Below are 22,481 nucleotides of genomic sequence, written 5' to 3'. Positions count from 1 at the left end.
TAAATCATCCCGAAAGGGGGCTCATGTTTGGAATCTTCACATGAAAAGCAGCTTTACTGTGAAGCTACATAGTAAAGTATCACTTCTGAAAGTAGGTTAACAAAATATGTACTGGCAATTTATGGCACATGGAAAGAATATGCAACATTGTGGAAAAGTGCCAATTTAGAGAAGTTCAACCGATATAGAGAAAATGGAATACTACTTGAGATGAACAGAGTAAGCAGCTGATTCACCATCTTCTAGTGAAAATAGCACAGAGCTGGTAACAGCTCAACCACTTTTAAAGTTGACAGAAGGACAACGCAGATAAAGTGGCACGCGAGTACACTGGATTATTAAGAGGAAAAACGTAAGATTCTTGATGACATATGCTTGAAGAAAATTGCTTTGTTATCTTGACTGTGCAGTGAGACTAAGGACAGCTGAAGGGTATCCTCTAAAGTACAGTATTGTCTGTACATGTTATGAAAAGGAACAAACAACTAGAATAGGTCTATTTCTGACTTTATGTAGAAAAATAGACACTCACTCGATTATTTGCAGATTCATACATGTCTCCTTCCACTTTCCGGGCGTATGCAACCAAGTTTTCCATCCGTCTGTCTTTTAAAGCAGCAGGATCCGGAGTAGGAAATATGGCTTGAACACTAGGAACAGAAAATTCTACCACTATTATATCATGTAAACTTTTCATTCTTGTTATAGAAATGTCTAGCACTTTAAACTGTTTCCTGGTTAGTATCTCCTCATTTTTATGCAATGTACACATTAAGTGAAACAAAAAATGGTGGGATGTGCTCAAATATTAAATGATACGGACCGAAATGGTCTCTGCAGTAACCAAAGGGTCTCCCCAATCAGAACATAAAAAATGACACCGTAATAATAATCCCCTTGGGTTCTTGTCATGCTAACATAGGAGCAAAAAATTACATGGTGGAATTTGCATAAAGAAAGTGAGGAAACCTGACCTTTGTCATTATATCATGACAACTAGGCAAGTAGAACTGCCTTCAGATCCTTCTACTCTCAATGTATTCAGCTTAATAAAATAAAACCCAATAATCACTACAAAATCTTACAAGGAGGTCTCATTCATTTGTGTAGGACTTGAAAAAAACCAGATGGGGAAGAAATAAATGGAAATTTAGAAGAATATTTTGAGTTGGTAAAAAATTCTCAGGCATATAAAGTCAAGTCAGATGATGAATCCCAAATAATCTATTGTCTGTTATGAGAGCAGCTGCTAAACAATTTGAGTATTACAAGGTAAGTTTGTTTTGCTTATTCCTCTTGAATTCATTTTATTAAAATCTTAGTGCTTTCTCATCAAATTCTGCTTCTAGTGGCATCATTTTTGAATTCCTAAATCAAAGTCGACTATAACTGGTATGCTAATGTAACATAAAAATAAGTTTAGATAAAAAATAGACCACACAGTTCTAAGCCAATAAAATATATGGATGGAATGAAAAGAGACCTTTCTACTAAGTGGAGGAAAAATGAAAAAAGGCTTTCCCTGAGGAAAAAGATGCTGGATGTCGCTCAAAGTGCAAGCTCTGTAATGGGCAAGGTCCAAGCTCTATTTTTTATAATACTGGACACATTACATTTTACTGCCCTCTATCCCTTCCCCTTTTCACCGGACAAGACCTCTTTATAAAAAAGTTGGTAAGGCTGAATGGCTGGCATCTACCAACTCTACAACAAACAATGCAGAGGTATCTCACCAACTACTGACATGCACATCTAGAGGGCCAGAAGACCACAGAGCAGCCACTCTACCAGGTTAAACTTGTCAACATCATAAAAGCTTTAATAGGGATAAAAGAAAAGTGTTGCCACCATCATATTCTAAAGAGCTGAGACCTGGCTTTCCTTTTAAAATTTGACTTTTGCAAAGGCAGTGACACTAAAATGAGTAATTTTTATCTAACATATTGAAAACTGTCACTAGGTAAAATAGTTCACACACTGTTAAAGCTGAAATACTCCTACAAACAATGGTGGAAAGGCTGAGAAGCAGAACAGGAAGCAAGTCAGTCACAGGAGTAGAAGCATTAGCAGCAACAGCCAGACTACAGAAAAATCAATACTCCTCCTCCTGCGGTTAAGTGCCTGGCAGACTAGAAGCAGCTGACATGGTAACTCTTTATGAATAAGACATGCCTATAATCTTACAGTTTGTGAACAAGATGATTTCGAAGATCCTGAGTAATATCTTCATGCCATTGTTTCCGAATTCCAGTATTAGATGGTTGAGCTGTTGTTGGTATAGGACCCAGGGAGGCCACACTGGCATTTTCACTCATCATTGGGCTTTAAAAAGATATTGTGAAATAGTTTAGTGAAGAAGGCAGGAGAAAAAAGATCTCATTTAAAGTATAGCTGACAAAAAAAAAAAAAAGTTTAGAAAGGGGCGCCTGGGTGGCTTAGTCGGTTAAGCGTCCGACTTTCGCCTAGGTCATGATCTCGCGGTTCGTGGGTTCGAGCCCCGCGTCGGGCTCTGTGCTGACTGCCAGCTCAGAGCCTGGAGCCTGTTTCAGTCTGTGACTCCCTCTCTCTCTGACCCTTCCCTGCTCACGCTGTCTCTCTCTCTCTCCTAGAAATAATAAATAAAACATTAAAAAAAATAAAATAAAATAAAGTATAGCTGACAGTGATTACTACAATGGGTCCAACATACTACGACAAATCTCGTTACATAAAGAAATCCTGGGGAAATTGTGTGTGTGTGTACTTGTGTGAGGCAGAGTTAACCCACAACACTTCATCATGTGGAGGTGGGATGAAGTCGTGGGTTTAGAAGACTTAAGTGTTATGTTGTAAGGCTAAACTTATTTTGACACAGCTTATTCCTGAGAATCACTAGGTAATGGATTAATTCATAACACTGGGGATAGAGCAAATTCATTTTTTAACCAGCTGCATACTTGCAACTTCTTACTATATTCGGGGAAGGCGTAGGTTACTCCAGATAATTGACACAATTTCAAGTAAGATTGCAGAAAGCCAAAAGTATGGATTCCATACTTTTGGGCACTACTTGTCTTTGTCCATCAAGGATGGCTTCAAATCAAGGGGAAAAAAACTCAGAAAAGGAATTTGAACAGGAGTATGAAACATGACACAGGGCACACACCAAGAAAAAAAAACTTACTTTTGAGAATTTATGGCTGAATGCAACATTGAGTCAGAAAGAAGATTCGAGGTTTGAACCCCTACACCTCCATTTACTCCCATAGGACTAGCACCTAGGACAAGATAAGAAGAACTTATCACAAGAACTGTTTATCCTTTCAAAGACCCAAAACCCAGAAGCAGTAAGGACAAGACTTAGAAATTGGAGTAATAAATAAAATAAAATAATCACCATGAACAAAGAGACAAATGACAACCCAAGGGGGGAAACAGGAGGGCTGTATGGCAAATGCTGACAACAACAACAAAACTCACGTACACTCTTTGACTTAGTATCTCCAACTGTGAGAGATTCTGTCTCATAGGTGTACTACTCATACGTGTATGGACACACATACAGTGATGTTAAATGGAGCAAAAACTAAAACCACAACTGTTTAAGTAACTATATACGCACACATCCTTTCTTAAGCACAGCTTATATGAGGACACTAGGAACCTATGTGCAATGATCCCTGAAGAGGGGACTCAAAGGCTATGTATTGGTAAAACATTTTGAATACTCCTTCAAACTGCCCTAAATAGTTCTATGTGCATATATTACCTCTTCCATTAGTAAGCTTAACGAATAGTCCATTTCTTTAAAAACAAAAAACAACAGCAATATTCAAACTAAACCAGATTTTTGGGTGGTTAAAAAAATCTGTTAAAATACACAATTCTATTAATATGCCTCTCAAGGTATTTTAGCTAAAAACAAGGAAACAAACAAAACTTCCCACTAAAATGCCAACAATTGGCTAGATCTATAAACAACACTTAAAGGAAAAAAATGCTACTGGCTTTCCTTCATCAGGTTTCCTAAATACTTAGGCAGAAATTTGCTTCTGACAGTATCAGCTAGCTCTGAAATGTAATTACTGGAAGTGGTCTTTTAAAACAGAATTGTACTGTTCCTAATTCTGTATTTGTCAATGTAAACAGTTGTGTGTAAAAATACTCCTTTTTAGAGACATTATATACCTGTAACATTGATTTGCTTTACTGATGGCAACAGTATGAAGAGGTAAAAGAAAAAGTGATTACATTCTACACCAATTTTCTTATCTCACTGCCAATTCTGATGGTATATGAAAACAGCAAAGCACTCTCTGTGAAGTCTCCAGGTCCATTTAATATGTGGCATTGACTCTAAGAAATGGCCCAACTTGAAAAGGAATACCCTTACACAGGTAAGTATTTAAGATCCTAAGAGGGAGCATTCACTTGAGTACCAAAATTACAGAAGTCAGAAAATATTGGCACTACCAGAGAATAAATCAGAAAGAAAGAAAAAAAAGAATCCTAACACCTAAAACTCATCAAGAATATATTTTTTGGGGTGCCTGGAAGGCTCAAGTTGGTTAAGTGTCTCCAACTCTAGATTTTGGCTCAGGTCATGATCTCATGGTTCACGAGTTCAAGCCGCGCGAGCCCGGGGATCTGTGCTGAAGGCACACAGACTGCTTGGGATTTTCTCCCTGTCCTTCCCCTCTACTCTGAAAATAAACAAGCAAACTTAGGGGGGGAAATGTGTTTTTTGTTTTCTAAGCCCTAGGAGGAATCTCATACTAATAAAACCTTTAAAGACTACGTGAACTCAGTCAGTATTAGATTAACAATGTGGTCAAATACAGTCAAGGAAGTCTTATAGTTTAAAAAACAAAAAACAAAAAACAAAAAACAAAACAAAACACTCTAGGGCTCCAGAAAGGATTCTCTCTTCTGGCTACAGAATCTCTATAATCTGATATATGTTAACAGATCCTGCAGTTCTGTCTACTTATTTGCTTACTTGCCCATCCATACTAGAGATGTCTCAAAGTAAAGGCCATACCACTTTCCTATTTTTTCCCCCCAGCATATGGCATATCTGAATGAATGCTATTTCTCATTTATTCAAATGTCTGCATCAATCAAAGGTACCTCACATTTATAACTGAGAATGTTCCAGCATTACAGCTAGGTCTGCCACAATGGGAGTTCTGTGAATGTCTTCGTATGCTTACAGGCATTAGTATAAACGTTTGCTTAGGGTATTTCATCCTACCGAGTACTCCACACCTCAGGTAAAGATGGTATGACACAGACCCATAAACATAAATACTACTTTTTCTAAAAATCCAACAGCCTGGGAAAACAAACTAGCACTTATATCTACCAAACAGGTAAGATCTAAGACTTTCAGGGGCGCCAGGGTGGCTTAGTCGGTTAAGCGTCCGACTTTCGCTTAGGTCATGATCTCGCGGTTCGTGGGTTCGAGCCCCGCATCGGGCTCTGTGCTGACTGCCAGCTCAGAGCCTGGAGCCTGTTTCAGTCTGTGACTCCCTCTCTCTCTGACCCTCCCCTGCTCACGCTGTCTCTCTCTCTCTCTCCTAGAAATAAATAAAACATTAAAAAAAAAAAAATTTTTAAAAGATCTAAGACTTTCAGAAGAGAGTAAAAAACAAAACCCAGGAGTTCTTGACAGTAATAGGTCCAGAATTTCCATAACATAGCTGAAAGTTAGCTAACCAATAAATGTGAAGGTCAGTAATAAAACAATAGGCCAGTTAAAGGCAAATAAAAAATTCTAAAACATTTTTATGCTGAAATTATTAAAGCCTAATCACATACACACAACCATACATGGCATATTCATCCCACTAATGTTTAATCTGGATCTAATTATAAGGAAACAATCAGACTAATTCAAATTACAGGACAATCTACAGTATTCAGCAAAAGTCAATGTGTGGTGAACAAAGAGAAGGGAGATGACTTCTAGATTAAAAGAGACAAAAGGCATGTAACAAACTAAATGGAAAAGCCCTGAATGACTTTGGGGGACAACTGGAGAAATTAAATTATAGACTGTACATTAGATGACATTATTAACAAATATTAAATTGTGTAGGCACGGTAACAGCACTGTGCTTATGGAGAAGAATGTCCTTCTTATTCTTAGGAAATGCATACTGAAATAGTAGTCAAGTGTCAGGATATCTCAAGCACACAAAGAAATAAAATAAATGTTGAAAATAAATAAATTTAGTAAAATGTATGTATAAGGTCTCTACTCGGACTATTACAACTTTTAGGTAGGTTTGAAAACTCCAAATTAAAATTTAGGAGAAAAAAAAAGTATCCATATGGGAGTAAACATCAAAATACTACCTTTACCCTAAATCTGCAAGGATTATAAAGAAGAATCTAGAATACTTATTTTTTATTTATCTTTGAGAGAGAGAGCAAGCACAAGCAGAGGAGGGGCAGAGAGAGAGGGAGACACAGAATTCCAAGCAGGCTGTCAGGCTCTGTGCTGACAGCGTGGGGCTAGAATCCAAGAGTGCATAATAAGATCATGACCTGAGCTGAAGTGGGATGCTCAACTGAGCCACTCAGGTGCCCGAACCTAGAGTATTTTAAATCACTGTAAAGGATGATGCAAAAGAAAGCTTTTTAAAAATTTTAATATAAAAAATTAGGGGCGCCTGGGTGGCTTAGTCGGTTAAGCGTCCGACTTTCACTTAGGTCACGATCTCATGGTTCATGGGTTCGAGCCCCGCGTCGGGCTCTGTGCTGACTGCCAGCTCAGAGCCTGGAGCCTATTTCGGAGTCTGTGTCTCCCTCTCTCTTGACCCTCCCCTGCTCATGCTGTCTCTCTCTCTCTCTCCTAGAAATAAATAAAAAAATTAAAAAAAACTTTTTTTCAATTTATTTTAGAGAGGATGGGGAACGAGTGAGCTAGTGAGCAAGAAAGAGCACACTAGCATGTGAATGGGGGAGAAGGGCAGTGTGGAGCCCAATGCAGGGCTTGATCCCACGATTGTGGGATCATCATGACCTGAACCAAAATCAAGAGTTGAATGTTCAACCAACTGAGCCATGTAGGCACCCCACAAAAATTGTTTTTATGTCCCAAATTTCCTGAGGTTTCCCCTGGGTTTCTAATTATATATCCAATCTGCCTTCTTGATAGGGTCCCCAACAATACTTTAGTATTAAAATAATATGGGTGAGGGTGCCTGGGTAGCTTAGTTGGTTAAGCATCCGACTCTTGGTTTCAGCTCAGGTCATCATCTCGCAATTTCCTGGGTTCAGGCTCTGCACTGGGCTCTGCGCTGGCAGCATGGAGCCTGCTTGGGATTCTCTCTGCCCCTTCCCTACTCACGCTGTCTCTGGTTCTCTCAAAAATAAATACATACGGGCATTTGGGTGGGTTGGTTAAGCCAGCTCAGGTCTTGATCTCATGGTTCATGGGTTGGAGCCCGATGCAGGGCTCTACATTAATGGTGTGGAGCCTGGAACTTGCTTTGGACTCTGTCTCCCTTTCTCTCTGCCTCTCCCTTGCTTGTGCTCTCTCTCAAAAATAAACTTAAAAAAGAAATACATAAATTAAAAAAAATACATATGGGTGAGACCTGACAGCACTAACCACTTGGGAGTCCTATCTGAAAAAAACAAAAGAAAAACATTTTAGGTTGCTGAGTAAATGGAAACATACCCAAGTAAATTGCTTTTGTTTATAAATGCAATAAAAATCTTACACTATTAGGGGACACAACATAGTCCCGTTTGTGGCTATAGTCTACCACATCAGTTCTGAACCTAAAATATCCTGAAGTAAAGACCGTTAGTGGAAGAAAACAGAAGTGAAGAGCTTGGTTTAGTGATTTCAAAATCAGGAGATATCCAAAAAGTAAGAAAATACAGTTAACACTAATTTGAGTACTGAACTGTGTATTTCTTTACTCTTTCTGATAATATGGCACTAGGCTAAGGCCAAGATACAACTCCAGAGTCATATTTCTGATCATCACCAACATTTTTATATTCCTAGGTAAAATCAATGATAAAAGCTCTAATAATGATAGAAGCCTTAAAGGATCACTTTAAAGACCCAACACAACAGTCTACAGTAATAACCTTTAGTCCAAACATCACTCAGAAGTATAAAGTTTTGGTTAAACTAATAAATTTCTTAAGATTTTGGTGTAAAGTGAAAAAGCAGTCCCAAGTTCATAATATGCAATAAAATACTTTCCTAAAACTCAAAGACTGCTGAGAAAACTACATGCCTTAGTCATGGTGACTCCATTTTGATATTCACTTCTTTTATTATCTAAGTTTTAGGGAACTCAAAAAAATAATATGAAAATAGAGGGCACCCCTTTCAACATAAACACGCAAGACTAATTATTTTTAAAAGGGCTTTTGTATATGGGGCACCTGGGTGGCTTAATAGGTTAAGTGTCCGATTCTTGATTTCAGCTCAGGTCATGATCTCACAATTAGTTAGTTCAAGCCCTGTCTCAGGCTCCGTGCTGACAGTGCTTGGGATTCTTGTTTCCTCTATTTCTCTGCCTCTACCCCACTCATGGGCACACGTGTGGACGCAAGCGGCTCTCTCTCTCTCAAAAAGCAAATTAAAGAAAAACAAAACACAAAAAATTAAAGGGCTTTTGTATGAAAGAAAAAACACTTCATATGTAAGCCTTTGCCTATCTGGGTTGAGCCTGATGAATAGAAACCATGAGGCTGTAACATGCCAAAAAGAATGTATTCATATTAGTTTTTAAGATGGGATTGAATACAAAAGAAATAAATGAGGTATTCTACAAGTTTTGGTTCACAATGATTATCACTAAAAAGGCACCATTGATTGAATTAACAAGAAACAAATGGAAACTTGATCAATCTTTAATCCTAAAATAAAGGTGCTAAAAAAAAGGGGAAAAAGAAATCTCAAGAAACTAACTTTTAAATAATTTTGTGGCTGTAAACAAATGTATATACACAGATGATACAAAGGAGACAACAAGAACAAAACTAGGAATCAAAACAGAAGTTTTGAAAAAGTAACAGGAAATAACCAATTACAAAAATGAAAATCCAGGCCAGGCAGGAGTAGACAATTACACTGGGTCAAGGTCCTAAAACTCAAGGAAGATTTTGGGTAACACTTTGGAAAACATGGAAAGAGAAAAGAAAATAAGCAATCTTAAGTAGAAAAAGGTGAAGGGGGGAATGGTGTTCTCAGTTCTCAATTTCTGAGCCCTTTTCATGTACCTGAATACAAAAGAGTTTGAAAACCAGCCTGAAAGGGTAAGATTAGCTCTTCATCCTAGTTTCTGGTCTGGTTTTTAATGATCCCCTCACTCCATAATTATTTAACAAGTTAGCACTGTTTGTCAAGAAACCATATACATTTAAGTTAAAAACAACAGAAATCAACAAGATTACATTTTTCTAAGAGTAGCAAGCCCAATTTTGTTTCCTCATTTAGAATCAAACAATAATGGGCAGAAACTAAAGGCTATTGCAAATATTACCTGAAGGATGATAATGGACTTCATATGAAAAGATATGATGTATCATTCAGAACCAGACTGTTTTCTACAAAGTTATGGAAGAACTAACCACCAAAGACAAGCAGCTGGCTCTGGTATAATCTCATCAGATTATGATGAGACCTTTGCACTACAATCAATCTTTAAAAAATTAGTGGAAGAAATTAATCATGTAACCAAAATAAATAAATAAATAAATAAATAAATAAACAAACCATTAAGAGATGGGGAGAAATACACACACACAGACTAAAATAAACCAAGGAGATAATTCTGCACATCACATGGCATGTATACACATAACTGACATCACATCTTTCACAAGGGGAGATATAAACTTACTCATGTTGCTCATGGGCCGCATGCCTTGGGGAGACTGGCCAGACTGCTGAGTCTGCTGGTTCTTTGCTTGTACCTGGGGCTGAGTCGGCATCTGATTTACCTGATAGGGCAGCCCAAGAGCAGCATAGGCCCTTTCTATAGAGCTGGGATCAATCTGACTGACAGTGCTGAGGCTGGGGGCAGACTGTTGCCCCACCCCTAGAGAGCTAGTATTTCCAAGTCCAACTGGTGCTCCAGTCAGAATTGCTAGAGGAGACAAAAGAAATGGGATTACAACATTAAAGATCTGAGAAAAATAGGACTAACTTATCTGCATGAATTCAGAAGATACAAAATTATTGTTATGTGATTATGAAACATGTCAGTACATGCATCTTGTTTCCCACTATTTCCCTGAAAAAATGTCTAGATGCAGAACCGAATAGTCAAAGGGTCAATATCACCGGCAGGAAAGGCTTTTGATCCGGAGTGACCAAAGCCTTTCTACAGGTTGTTATCAGTGTTCCCACCAACAGTGTATGAATGGCTCAGAATCAGACAAATGCCAATACCAGGTAGCATTTCTGCTCAAGTGATGAGAAAGAAACAGCACCTTATTTAATTTTTTAATAGTGAATGTCCTCCCTCTACTGACTTCTCCCAATTTTCTACTGGGCTATTTATGATTTCTTAATTTATGGCACTTAATTCATTCTTAACATGCTGCCCATATGTTTCCAAATCTGTCATTCAACCCTAAGTGCTCAATATTTTGTTTCTAGAAAGGAGGTGTGGTAGCTGCACTTAGATCTTTCCACTTTTGTCTTTCTCTCAGAAAAGCTCACCATCCTAGGCTTCTAAAAATAATTCCAAACTTTCCCCCTTTCTCTTTAAATAATTTCAAAGTATCTAAATATTTAGACCACAGGTAATAAAACAGTAACTTACCCAATGTCACAGCAATGATCTTTTAAGTTTTCATGAATATAAAAATAGAGCATTAATTCCCCATTTTTATACAGAATAACTATTAAAAAGTTTTTGGGTCTTACTTTAGGTAATAAGCAGTTCAATCCTAACCTCATTAATATGAAGTTAATGGGAGTGGAAACAACCTAGGATGACAGCACAGGACAGTCACAGGGACTTCACATAACCAAGAAGTATGTAGTCAAAATCCCACCAAACTGCACTGGTGAAGAGTCTTCAGAGTATTTTTGGTATAAAAGCTTTAAAAGATTTAATCTCTTACACTGTTGATTTCTTTTATCTCCAGCATTTTTAAGAGGGAGACACACAGGACAGTCATGCCTTGTACAATTCTTCCAGTGTGAAATGATTTGTCGAGAAGATGCACAGTGTGCCACTAAAAGAAAAAAAACAACGGTTTTTCAAATGCAGCTTATACTTTTTATGTCAGTATCAGCTAACTTGTCGATCACTTAACAAATGCTACAAATGTTCACTCATTTCATCTTCGAATATCCCTATAGGGTAGCCATTAGCACTCACATTTTATAATAAAGTCAGAGCATACAAAATGGGATTCAAACTTAAGCAATCTGCCTCCAAAGCCCATATTTTTCACCGAGACATGCAATGTACTTTATAAAAACAAATTTCTAATGACTTCATCCATATATAAATTGTAGTAAGTTGGGTAACATTGTTTTAGTGTTTGCCTATATGACAGTTAGCAAATCCTCAGTAATATTTAAACTGTGCTACACTGGGGCAAAGTCAGTAAGGATCATCACAAAAGGAAAATCCTTTAAAATTTCTACCATATCCCTACATAATCACAAAATGATACTGAATTTTATCACATCTTAATCTGGAGTAAGACGTCATTGGTAAAGAAGTCTCAAAACAGAGTAGTAGTTCACATTCTCGCTCTTCTCTCGGACTGTAAACATTAATTGCTGAGCAGAAAAAACTCTCTGGGTCCCTCACCTTGGCAGGACTTGCCCGACTGGCAGTGTGTCATGTGGTTTAGGACGTTCTTCATCGTGCGACAGTGGGGAAGGTTGCACTGCCTCACCTCCCCATTAGCCTGCTCCCGGCGCTGGCACTTGTGAGCGTGCAACAGGAGAACGAGCTGCTGCTGGATGAGCTTGCGCTTCTCCGGATCAGCTGTGTGTGCTCCAGAACCCATCCCTTGGGCTACCGGAGTCACAAGTCCTGGCTGCTGGACCTGTGGGGCCTGCTGCTGACCCTACAGGAGACAACAACAAAGGTACATGTAACGTTAGGTGTCGCGGTGTGCTCTTTAGGAAACACAGACCTGGACAATTTCAATTAAAACCTTCAAGGACATCTCCCATGTGCCACAGGCAATTCCAAGGTAGATAAACAATGGTCCTACCATCAAGAAATTCAATAAGAAAAAAAAAAAGAGAGAGAGATTTGTTCATCTGAAAAGAAGGGTTTTTTTCTATTCCTAAGAAAAGCAAATGATTTCTTGTACCAGGTTTATATGCAGCTATTTAACTAACTTATCAAGGAAAATTTCTGCATCCTTAATTGTATAGGCCATAATGTCTTTTAATTGGGATGATTAAAACAAAGAATACCTCAAAAAAAAAATTCAGTAAGAATTACATTACCAAATAATATAATCAAAGTATATGTAGTATACAGATAACAAAATAAAGAGGACACGATAAGTTCGGGTGGGAGAGGGAAAGGTGTGGAATCTGTAGTGAAGAGCAAGTCCAAGTTAGGTTCTGAAACACAGTAACAAGAACTTCCCGGGAAACTGAGTAGGGGTCGTTTAGGTGGGTGAAAAGTTAGTTTTTGTAATTATGGAAGAAAGCTCTTTCTCTTCCCTAAATAAAAAAAAAAGGAAATATTTCTGGGGTCACAGATGACATAATTTTATTCATTTTTATATCTGGGGTACTTAAAGTACCTGAAATACAGGCAAAAAATAAAAAATCTGAAAGAGAAATGCCATTTCTATAGGACAGTATTTCCCAAAGGTAAACACAGACTACTTAACAAATTTGTAAGTAGAAATAGTTTTATTTTTAGAAAAATAGCAATGCTAGAAGCTTTGGAGATTTACTCAAAACAAAATCACTGTTTAAAACAATGTTTAACTTTGAGAGGGAAATGACTTTTGTGTGGTAATATCAGATACAAATGTGTAGATATGGTCACTGAGAGTTGGCATCCTTTGCCAGAGAGTACTTCCCAAGAGGAGAAGAGTTCTACTCTCATATACTATAGAACTGCCCATAAGAAGATGTGCAATATGGCAGGCCACAACATTTTCACTATAGCAGCCCCACTTGCTCCCATTTGGCCCAATACCCTTACTGACTACTAATAAGAACCCATGGGAAATAAAAGGAAGGCACAAGCGTCCTGGATCACAGGGTCCATGCATGACATCCTAGTGTGTACAGCAGAAAGCATTAAAGTTTAACACAGTTCTTTCGTCAAAATGCCAGTTTAGAGACAAATCTGTAGACAGATTACTACCCACCATGTTGGGCATTCCTCCACCAGGAACTGCCTTTTTGTCCATTGCAAATGGAGGTAAGCTATTTGGTAGTACAGACTTTGTCTGAATCTGGAGACCAAGGCCACTGCCTCCAATCTGCTGTCCAGAATTCTGTGTGTACGGTGAACCGTAAGGATTAGGGTTGTTCATCATTCCCATCTAAAAATAAAAAAACAGATGAGAAATTAAATCTTATTCTTTACATTAACAGAACATAACCATTCCCTTTCCTTTTTAATCTATTTTTGAGACAGAGAGAGACCCAGAATCAGAAGCAGTTTCTAGGCTCTGAGCTGTCAGCCCAGAGCCCGAGGCAGGGCTCGAACCCACAAACCTTAAGATCACAACCTGAGCCTAAGTCAGGCACTTAACTGACTGAGCCACCCAGGAGACCCTCTTTCCTTTTACACTTCCTAATTTATAAAAACAATTTTAAAGGAAATCCTCCACAATTATAAACAAGATTAAAGAAGTATGTTTATGAAAATACTCACATTTTCAAGATTTCAGCTCAGGTAGAGTAAATTTACAGATATTCTCTGTAAATACTTGATCTAATGTGTTTTATAAAATTTTATGAGCACCTTCATTAATCTGTATCTGCTAAGGTTTGCCATTCATTTTCACTTTTAATGCATTAAATATATTTTTATTTAATGTACAAAATATAGCTTAATAAATTTAATTCAATAAATGACCTAATCCCTAAATGTGTGATAGAGTTTGATATATCAAAAGCATCTGAATGCTTGTTTCAACATTTTGTTTACATAAAAGGTAGAAAACTGATACTTTTGGGGATATGTTCTTTTTCATTTAGGGACACAGTAGCAGAGTGATTTTCAAAAAGGAATCTGAATCCTTTAGACAGAACATGTAAACTTCAGAGTCCCATGCTGTCATTCCTTGCTGTCTTAAACTTAGCAGCTTTCGGGCACCTGGCTGGCTCAGTAGGTTGAGTGTCTGACTCTTGATTTTGGCTCAGGTCATGATTCCAGGATAGTGGGATCAAGCCCCGCGCTGGACTCCATGCTGAGTGTGGAGCCTGCTTAAGATTCTCTCTCATCCTCCCTCTGCTGCTCTCCCCATCTCTCTCAAAAAAGGAAAAAAAGGGGTGTCTGGGTGGCTCAGTCGGTTAAGCATCCGACTTTCGCTTAGGTCATGATCTTGCGGTTCATGGGTTCGAGCCCCGCGTCGGGCTCTGTGCTGACAGCCAGCTCAGAGCCTGGAGCCTGTTTCAGAGTCTGTCACTCCCTCTCTCTCTGACCCTCCCCTGCTCACTCTGTCTCTCTCTCTCTCCTAGAAATAAATAAATAAATAAATAAAAGGAAAAAAATTTTTAGAAAACCTAGCTGCGTTACTCATTAAATTATCTACTTGGATCTTAAAGTAATTTGAATTTCTTTGCAATCCCTACATACTTAAAAAAGTAGGTTTTTGTCTGTATTTATGAAAGTCAACCTAGAGTACTGGACAGTTATCAATTTAAAGAACAGACTATTAATTATTCAGAAACTAAATTTTTTACAGATAGCAATGATGTAACTTATTTTTTTTTAAATATTTTTATTTATTTCTAGGAGAGAGAGAGAGACAGAGACAGCATGAGCAGGGGAGGGTCAGAGAGAGAGGGAGATACAGACTCTGAAACAGGCTCCAGGCTCTGAGCTGGCAGTCAGCACAGAGCCCAACGTGGGGCTCGAACCCACGAACTGCGAGATCATGGCCTAAGCGAAAGTCGGACGCTTAACCGACTAAGCCACCCAGGCACCCCACAATGATGTAACTTATAATCCTCTTCTTCCATGTAAGAACCCACTGTAAGTCAAACACCACCTACTGTAACATACAGCAAAGCTCTCAGAAAAGTAGGGAGACTACCGCTACTGCCCAATTAAAAGGAGTCATACTAGATTTTCATCCTTCTCAACTAGATCCAATTCTATCAGAGGAGCCTTCAAATTCTATCTCTAAACACACACACACACACACACACACACACACCCTGAAACTGTTCCCAGTCCACTGTCACTGTCTTAATTCAAGCCCTTCATCACAGATTGTGTAGACTGTGTCCAACAGGTTTTCTCACCTTCTGTCTATTTTCTACCCAGAGCCTTCATGATCTTCATGAGGCCTTATCTATCCATGGTCTCCTACTAGATCCTGTACCAATTGACTTGCAAATCTGAGAAGCAACTCGCTTCTTGAATCCCTAGCATTTGCCTTAAAGATTTTCCTTTTCCCTATAACTAGACAGTGGCACACCCTCCCTTCCTATTTGATTCCTGCATGATAACCTGTGAAGGAAATAAAATACTAAGTTCACAAAGAGGCAGTCCAAGTTTTCTTTTTGTTGCCTTACTTAAAGATACATTTCAAAAGCTACCATCCTTTGAAGCATCTGTTTATAGTCCTAGACAGCTAAAGAGCTCTTTTTCTACTCTGATATAAATGTTTATATAAATAAAATGCCTTTATTTATAATACAACATAGATGGTAAGATAAAATGCATGCCCCTTCTATCTCCCAAGACTCTGCACAGTAAGGGAAAGAACTTAGTTCATTTATCTTTGTAACCCCATTGTCCTAAATCTGACCCACAAAAAGAGCCCCTTGACTCAGGAAAACAGAAATATAAAAGTCATAAAATACAGCAGCAAGCCCCTGTAAATAAAATTGTTCTTTAAATCATATGTAGTAACTATTCTCTGGCAAATTTATAAGAACATAACATCTTTATCAGTTCAAAGGTTTGCCTATAGTAGAGAGGCAAAATAATGAAGAAAAATTAAAGAACATTTAATTTTTCAGAGACTAGGAAAGAGTTCAGTAACTCAGGGAATGAGCCTGAAAGAAGTGGCAAGGTTTGGGGCGCCTGGGTGGCTCAGTCGGTTAAGCGTCCGACTTCGGCTCAGGTCATGATCCCGCGGTTCATGGGTTTGAGCCCCCAAGTCGGGCTCTGTGATGACAGCCAGCTCAGAGCCTGGAGCCTGTTTCAGATTCTGTATCTCCCTCTCTCTCTGACCCTCCCCTGCTCACGCTGCCTCTCTCTCTCTCTGAAATAAACATTAAAAAAAAAAAGTAGCAAAGTTTGGGGGAGAAGCATAAAAGAAAGGGGGCAGCCTGCATGGGAAGTACCCAGAGTAAAAAATTTACTGCCTGAGTCTTCAGTAACTGAATTTCCTAAGTGAATCTGGCCAATAAAACTACAGGAACGATCAAATACAGAAACAGGCTTAAACACAAGTTCAGGTTTCTTTTGTTAGTTTCAAGTGTGGCTGCAGGTGCAGGGACTCCATATGCTTTTCAAGTACTAATATTTATACTTAGTTGCAATATACTTACTGCAACTATACGAATATAGTTGCAATAATACACTGAGTCTGTATCTGGGGGAGTTACAGTTCACTTAACTGTGTTTCCAATTAGCGTGGAAATTCATGGTAGACATAAAATGAAAGTCATTCTAACACAAAATCTGCATGACAGACCATAAAAGACCAAAAGACAATAAACTAAGCTTTTAGGAGTTCATTATTTACATAAAGAAATAAAATACGGGGATCTATAAGCTCTATTGAGGTCTCTTAATAAGCATGATGTCTCCACTCAAATATATCAGAGTAGAATCTGGTCCTTCATGTTTGTTCACACAGACACTGCCCTACCTGCTTACATCAACCGAGTTTCAACCAGTTCCTGACATTGCTTATTTTCTCAACCACAATGCATCAGCTAGGAACTCCAAAATGGACTGTGGCCTCAAACAGACTGCACTGACTACGGGTCAGCTAGCAGCAATTCATTCCTGACACTTCTGGACACTCTGACCAACAAGGACTTGCAGTCTTTTGGTTTTTCCGTCCGCGTCAGAGTCCTGCCAGTGCTGGCTAACATACAACCAACCTCCCTACCCTTACCCTTTCACTCCCCCCACCATCAGTTCTCCCCCACCAAATGTAACAAGAAGAGGCTATACTGTACTTAATTTTTGTTACACTGTAGTTCGTTATTTGATCTAGTTCCCCTTCTCTATACCTAAAGTGATCCAGATGTCTAACTACCCAAAACTTACCTGCAACACAAGGAACAGGTAACTAACCACAAAAGGCAGAGGACCAGGAGATCAGGAAGCTATAACAGCTCTAGGCAACTAAAACACAAAGCACCTGAGGGGATTAGCTTTTCTTTCTTTCTTTAAAAAAAAAAAAAAAAAAAATCTGACTCTATAGGCTGTTTCTAAGTTTTCAGTATATTAAAAGCAGAAACTTAGAGAGCACAGGAATACAAAAAAAAAACACCTGAGAGTGGCAATCATTGACAAATAGGAAAAATAAAAAGTGGTACCTCAAATAAGGGGACTCCAAAATTCACCAAATAATAAAAACAGACTACATTCAGACACTTCCTATTATCTACTGGATTTAATAAATGCCCATGTTATATATCTGTATATGTTATACGCCAGACATTAAGTTAGTCAATCACTGAGGGTAGGATGATAAACAGGGGGGACGGGGATCTCTCAGAACCTACACCAAATCCTAAACATTATTTTTCATTATTTTTTCCCATTACTCTTATACCATATTGCATACCTAAAACCATATCCACCTAGGCTGTAAATTTGGGTATAAGCTCTATTTAAAACCCATCAGACTACAGCATTTAAGACAGTCTCCCTCTCAACATGGATTCTTTTCTTCCTTGCCTTACACTTACTAGGTGCTGCCCAACTGGTCCTTCCTACCTGCTTCCTTCCTTGCCAATCCAAGTTCTAAGACAGTTCAATCACTGCTCTTACTCTGAAACTTCATAGGTTAAGTAGTCTTTAATATCATATGCCAAAGATCATCACAAACTGATCTTAATTAAAAAAAATTTTTTTTAAATGTTTTATTTATTTCTAAGAGAGAGAGACAGCGTGAGCAGGGGAGGGTCAGAGAGAGAGGGAGTCACAGACTGAAACAGCCTCCAGGCTCTGAGCTGGCAGTCAGCACAGAGCCCGACGCGGGGCTCGAACCCACGAACTGCGAGATCATGACCTAAGCAAAAGTCGGACGCTTAACCGACTAAGCCATCCAGGCGCCCCTAAAAAAATTTTTTTTAATGTTTATGTATTTTTGAGAGACAGAGCATGAGCAGGAAAGGGGCAGAGAAAGAGGGAATCACAGAATCCAAAGCAGGCTCCAGGCTCTGAGCTTTCAGCACAGAGCACGATGCAGGGCTCGAACCCACAGACTGCGAGATCATGACCTGAGCTTCGCTCAACCAACTGAGCCACCCAGGCGCCCCTGATCTTAATTTTAAATGAAGAGCTCTAAAAATGACATTACTGCTCCTACCTCCTCAAAAATTTGTTTTAAAAAATTTTTCTTTTTTTATTTCAGTCATCTCTACATCCAATGTGGGGCTTGAACTCATTACCCCAAAATCACGAGTTGCATGCTCTTCTGACTGAGCCAGCCAGGCGTCTTTTTTTTAAGAGAAAAGAAGGAAAAAGGGAATTATTCCCAAGGCCAATATTTATTTGAAGGAAGTTCAGAATTTTTTTTTTAATATGAATTTCATCAGTCACAAAGCATATAAAATTTGGATACAAATCTATCCAGATAGCAAGTAATACATAACTCTTCCTAGTATGTGAAGTAACCAGAGTCACAGGAAAGGAGGCTACCCTCAGATCTAGGACTACAGAAAAGAACTAAAAAGCAGTACATAAAGATGCTCTGATGTTGTATCTGTGTCACTAAGGCAGAATTAGAGAAAATAGGCATAGTTCCCGTGCTCAGAGATCTTAGTCTAGCAATGATCACCCCTATGTAAGGTTACAAGTCAAGTGAGGAGGTGACCATTGCTGTAAGATACATAAAAGCATTGATTCTACTTGTTTTTAGCTGTGGATGTTTTATCAATACAGGAATCATAATAATTGAATGACATTATACTACAGTGATACACAACATGCACTTTTAACTCAGAAAGACGAGAGTTCCCTGTAATACCCACTCCCTGACTTTGTTTCCTAACCTGTATAATGGGAATAAAATCATAGGGTTGATGTTAGGAATTAATGACTCTAACATATATCAAATACCTATTAAAATTCAGTAATAGCTCCTTAGCTTTTGGAACCTAATGCTAATTTAGGTACGAACATACTGTCTGATGTTGCTATTTGATAATATTCTGGATCTTGTCTCCTTAATCATAACAAGTGTTTTCATAGAACTTTTTTTTTATTTGCTAAGGGAAAAAACAAAAACAAAAACAAAAAAACCCTCCAGAATATTAATGAACACTTCCTAAATAAAAAGTCCTTAGTTCCAAAGAAAGTTAATCTTCCATCAAACTTAGAGAATATTAACCCCCTGAAGTCTCAGTCGGTTAAGCATCCGACTTCGGCTCAGGTCACGATCTCACAGTTTGTGGGTTCGAGCCCCGCGTCTGGCTATGTGCTGACAGCTAGTTCAGAGCCTGGAGCCTGCTTCAGATTCTCTGTCTCCCTCTCTCTCTGACCCTCCCCTGTTCACGCTGTCTCTATCTCTCGCTCAAAAATAAATAAAACATTAAAAAAAATAGTCATTATAAAAAAATAAAAAACAAAACAAAAAGGGAGAATCTACAGAGGAGGTAGGAATGACAAACAGAATCTTTCCCTAAGGTAAGAGGTCGATATTCTTTGCTGTATAGCAAAAAAAAAAAAAAAAAAAAAAAAAAAAAGGCTTTCATGTATCTAACATGACCTCAGTCTCCTCACTCTCAATTCACTCCTGAACTCTCTCTCATCTTTCTCATCATAATTCTCAGGAACACAAAAGTCCCAATGCCTGCTCAGTTATTCCTTTTACAGTGAAAGCTTGCTCCTCACTCATTGTGAAAATCTTGCTTATCTTCAATATCCCCTTGCAAGCAAAGCCATTTCTTTCATTCAACAAATATTTACCAGCCACATGCCAAGTGCTGGCAACTATAGTGTGATACCACTTCAAGAAAAAAATAAATAAAAATGTAGGAAAAATATGAAGGAATAAGCATCAAATATATGCTTATGTATATTAATTCTATAAAGAAAACATTTAAAAAGTTTTACAAAATACATTTAGCCTGCTCTACTTAATAAAGCTAAAAATAAAAAAGTAGGCTTTTTAAAGAAAACCCTTTCAAACAATGACCAAAATCAGGTTAACTGGACACCTGAAATGTCAGTTGAGGCTTCACAGTAAACAAACGCACCTTAACAGTCATCAACTAGCAAGGAAAAGTAACATTTAATAAGTCATTCAGAATATCTCTTGAGCACCAGGGACACACATTCTAAGCAGTGGAAATAAGTACTGCCTATCTGACAACAGTATAAGGCCAGCTAGCTCAAAACTGTTATTTTTATTTATTTGCTTGTTTGGATGGTTGGTTTTTTGAGAGCATGTGCACGTGGTGGAAGAACAAAGAATCTTAAGCAGGTTCCACACTCAGAGCAGAGTCCTACAAGGGGGTCCATCTCACGACTCAGAGATTATAACCTGAGCCAAAATCAAGGATCAGATGCTTAACCAACTGAGCCACCTAGGCGCCCCCAAACTGTATTTTTGTAAGAAGGCTGTGCAGGCTAAAGTGGGCTTAGAAATGAGATGAAAATACAGGATGCCTGGGTGGCTCAGTCAGTTAAGCATCTGACTCTTGGTTTTACCTCAGGTCACGATCTCACAATTTGTGGGTTCAAGCTCAGGTCTGGCTCTGCACTGACAGCATGGGGCCTGCTTGGGATTCTTTCTCCCTCTCTCTGTGCCCCTATCCTGCTCACGCTTGCTTGATCACTCTCTCTCAAAATAAAATAAAATAATTACAAAGAAATATGAAAATATTCTAGTATTTGTGAAAATATTCTAGAATTTATTCTAATATTGAGAAAACAGGAATTATCTAGCTATCATTTGGAACAGTGAAGTATTATATACAATACCCCTGAGTTGTCAAAGAATTGTTTTACTGAAAATTAAGAGCTTCATAAAATCCATAACAAAGTAGATCCTTAGCGTATATGTGGGAAATGGCATACCATGTAAGAAGACTAAACATGAATAGTACAGAATAAGTGATTAACTGACCTCAAGCCCCTCAAGCATCATTGGGACAATCAAAAACATACTGACAGTGCATACAAACCAAAATTTACTTACCTTGAGAGGCTGGGGGCCCCTCAAGCCGGTCTGTCCTCCCATCTGAGGAGAGCCCTGCTGCAGTGGTTCAGTCATTAAATTACCAGCATTTCCCATGCCTGGGTTTGGGTACTGCATATTAGGTCGCCCCCGGCCTGCTCCAATGGAACCATTCATGACTTGATTAGGCATCATCCCCTGTCCATTGCCTGTATTCAACATTCCAGGATTCATGCCAGCATTCATCCCTGTGTTCATTCCCATGGTAGGCTGATTTACTGGACTGTTCATCATACCTGCTGCAGATGGCGTAGGACCCTGATTTGGTCCACTAGTGCCCATTCCCATGTTGGGAGAAGTCAAGCCAGCCTGCGCCATTGGGCTTTTGACCATGCTATTTATCAAACCTAATCCAGGACTGTTCTGTTGGCCCTGGCTGGCCATGCCTTGGCCTGGGCCACCAACCCCCATATTGAGGTTAGGGGAACTGCCAGACCGTAGCAATTCTGATAGTTGTTTATGTTTAGAGGCTGCATCTTGAACTATGCCAAGACTTGTCTGAAGCTGACTAATATCACCACCATTGGTTAGTCCCAATTCTGTAGAGTTGATTAATTCATCTGGTAAGTCATGCTCCAAGTCAAATAGAGAGCCAAAATCTAAAAGCAAAGAAAAAAGGTAAAGGTTAAAGTATGACAGAATCAAAATTACAAATTGCTCTATTTTTTTTCTTGATAAACATTAAGTATTTCCAAACCTCACTCCATGGGATACTACCTATATTGACGTTTTTCATTATTACACTAAAAAAACTGTTACGTATATATTTATAGAGAATATTTGATTACGCCGATAAGTTTAAACACTTATGAACTGTACCTGAAGTAAAGCCAAGGAAAAAGGACTAAATCTTAGCACAACACTCATTAATGTGAGTTCCTGAGTTTGTACTGATAACCATGAAAATAAGATGT

The 22,481-nt window shown here is 38.5% G+C and overlaps 1 protein-coding gene across 1 annotated transcript in view; it reads right to left on the bottom strand.

The window, feature by feature from the left end:
- EP300 (E1A binding protein p300) overlaps positions 1–22,481 on the bottom strand; it is an 82,140-nt gene that overhangs the window by 41,092 nt on the left and 18,567 nt on the right. The window contains exons 2-9 of the mRNA XM_039237097.1: positions 21,529–22,166; positions 13,327–13,503; positions 11,790–12,051; positions 11,089–11,202; positions 9,858–10,103; positions 3,164–3,257; positions 2,185–2,322; positions 533–650 (exon numbers count right to left, since the gene is read on the bottom strand). Coding sequence (XP_039093028.1) covers positions 533–650; positions 2,185–2,322; positions 3,164–3,257; positions 9,858–10,103; positions 11,089–11,202; positions 11,790–12,051; positions 13,327–13,503; positions 21,529–22,166 — 1,787 coding nt within the window. The remainder of the gene's footprint in view (positions 1–532; positions 651–2,184; positions 2,323–3,163; positions 3,258–9,857; positions 10,104–11,088; positions 11,203–11,789; positions 12,052–13,326; positions 13,504–21,528; positions 22,167–22,481) is intronic.

The sequence above is a fragment of the Hyaena hyaena genome, unplaced genomic scaffold (assembly GCF_003009895.1).
Source record: "Hyaena hyaena isolate Hyena2069 unplaced genomic scaffold, ASM300989v1 scaffold_4, whole genome shotgun sequence".
NCBI lineage: Eukaryota > Metazoa > Chordata > Mammalia > Carnivora > Hyaenidae > Hyaena > Hyaena hyaena.
The sequence above is the reverse complement of the archived record's forward strand: the minus strand, read 5'-3'. Positions and strand labels throughout refer to the sequence as shown.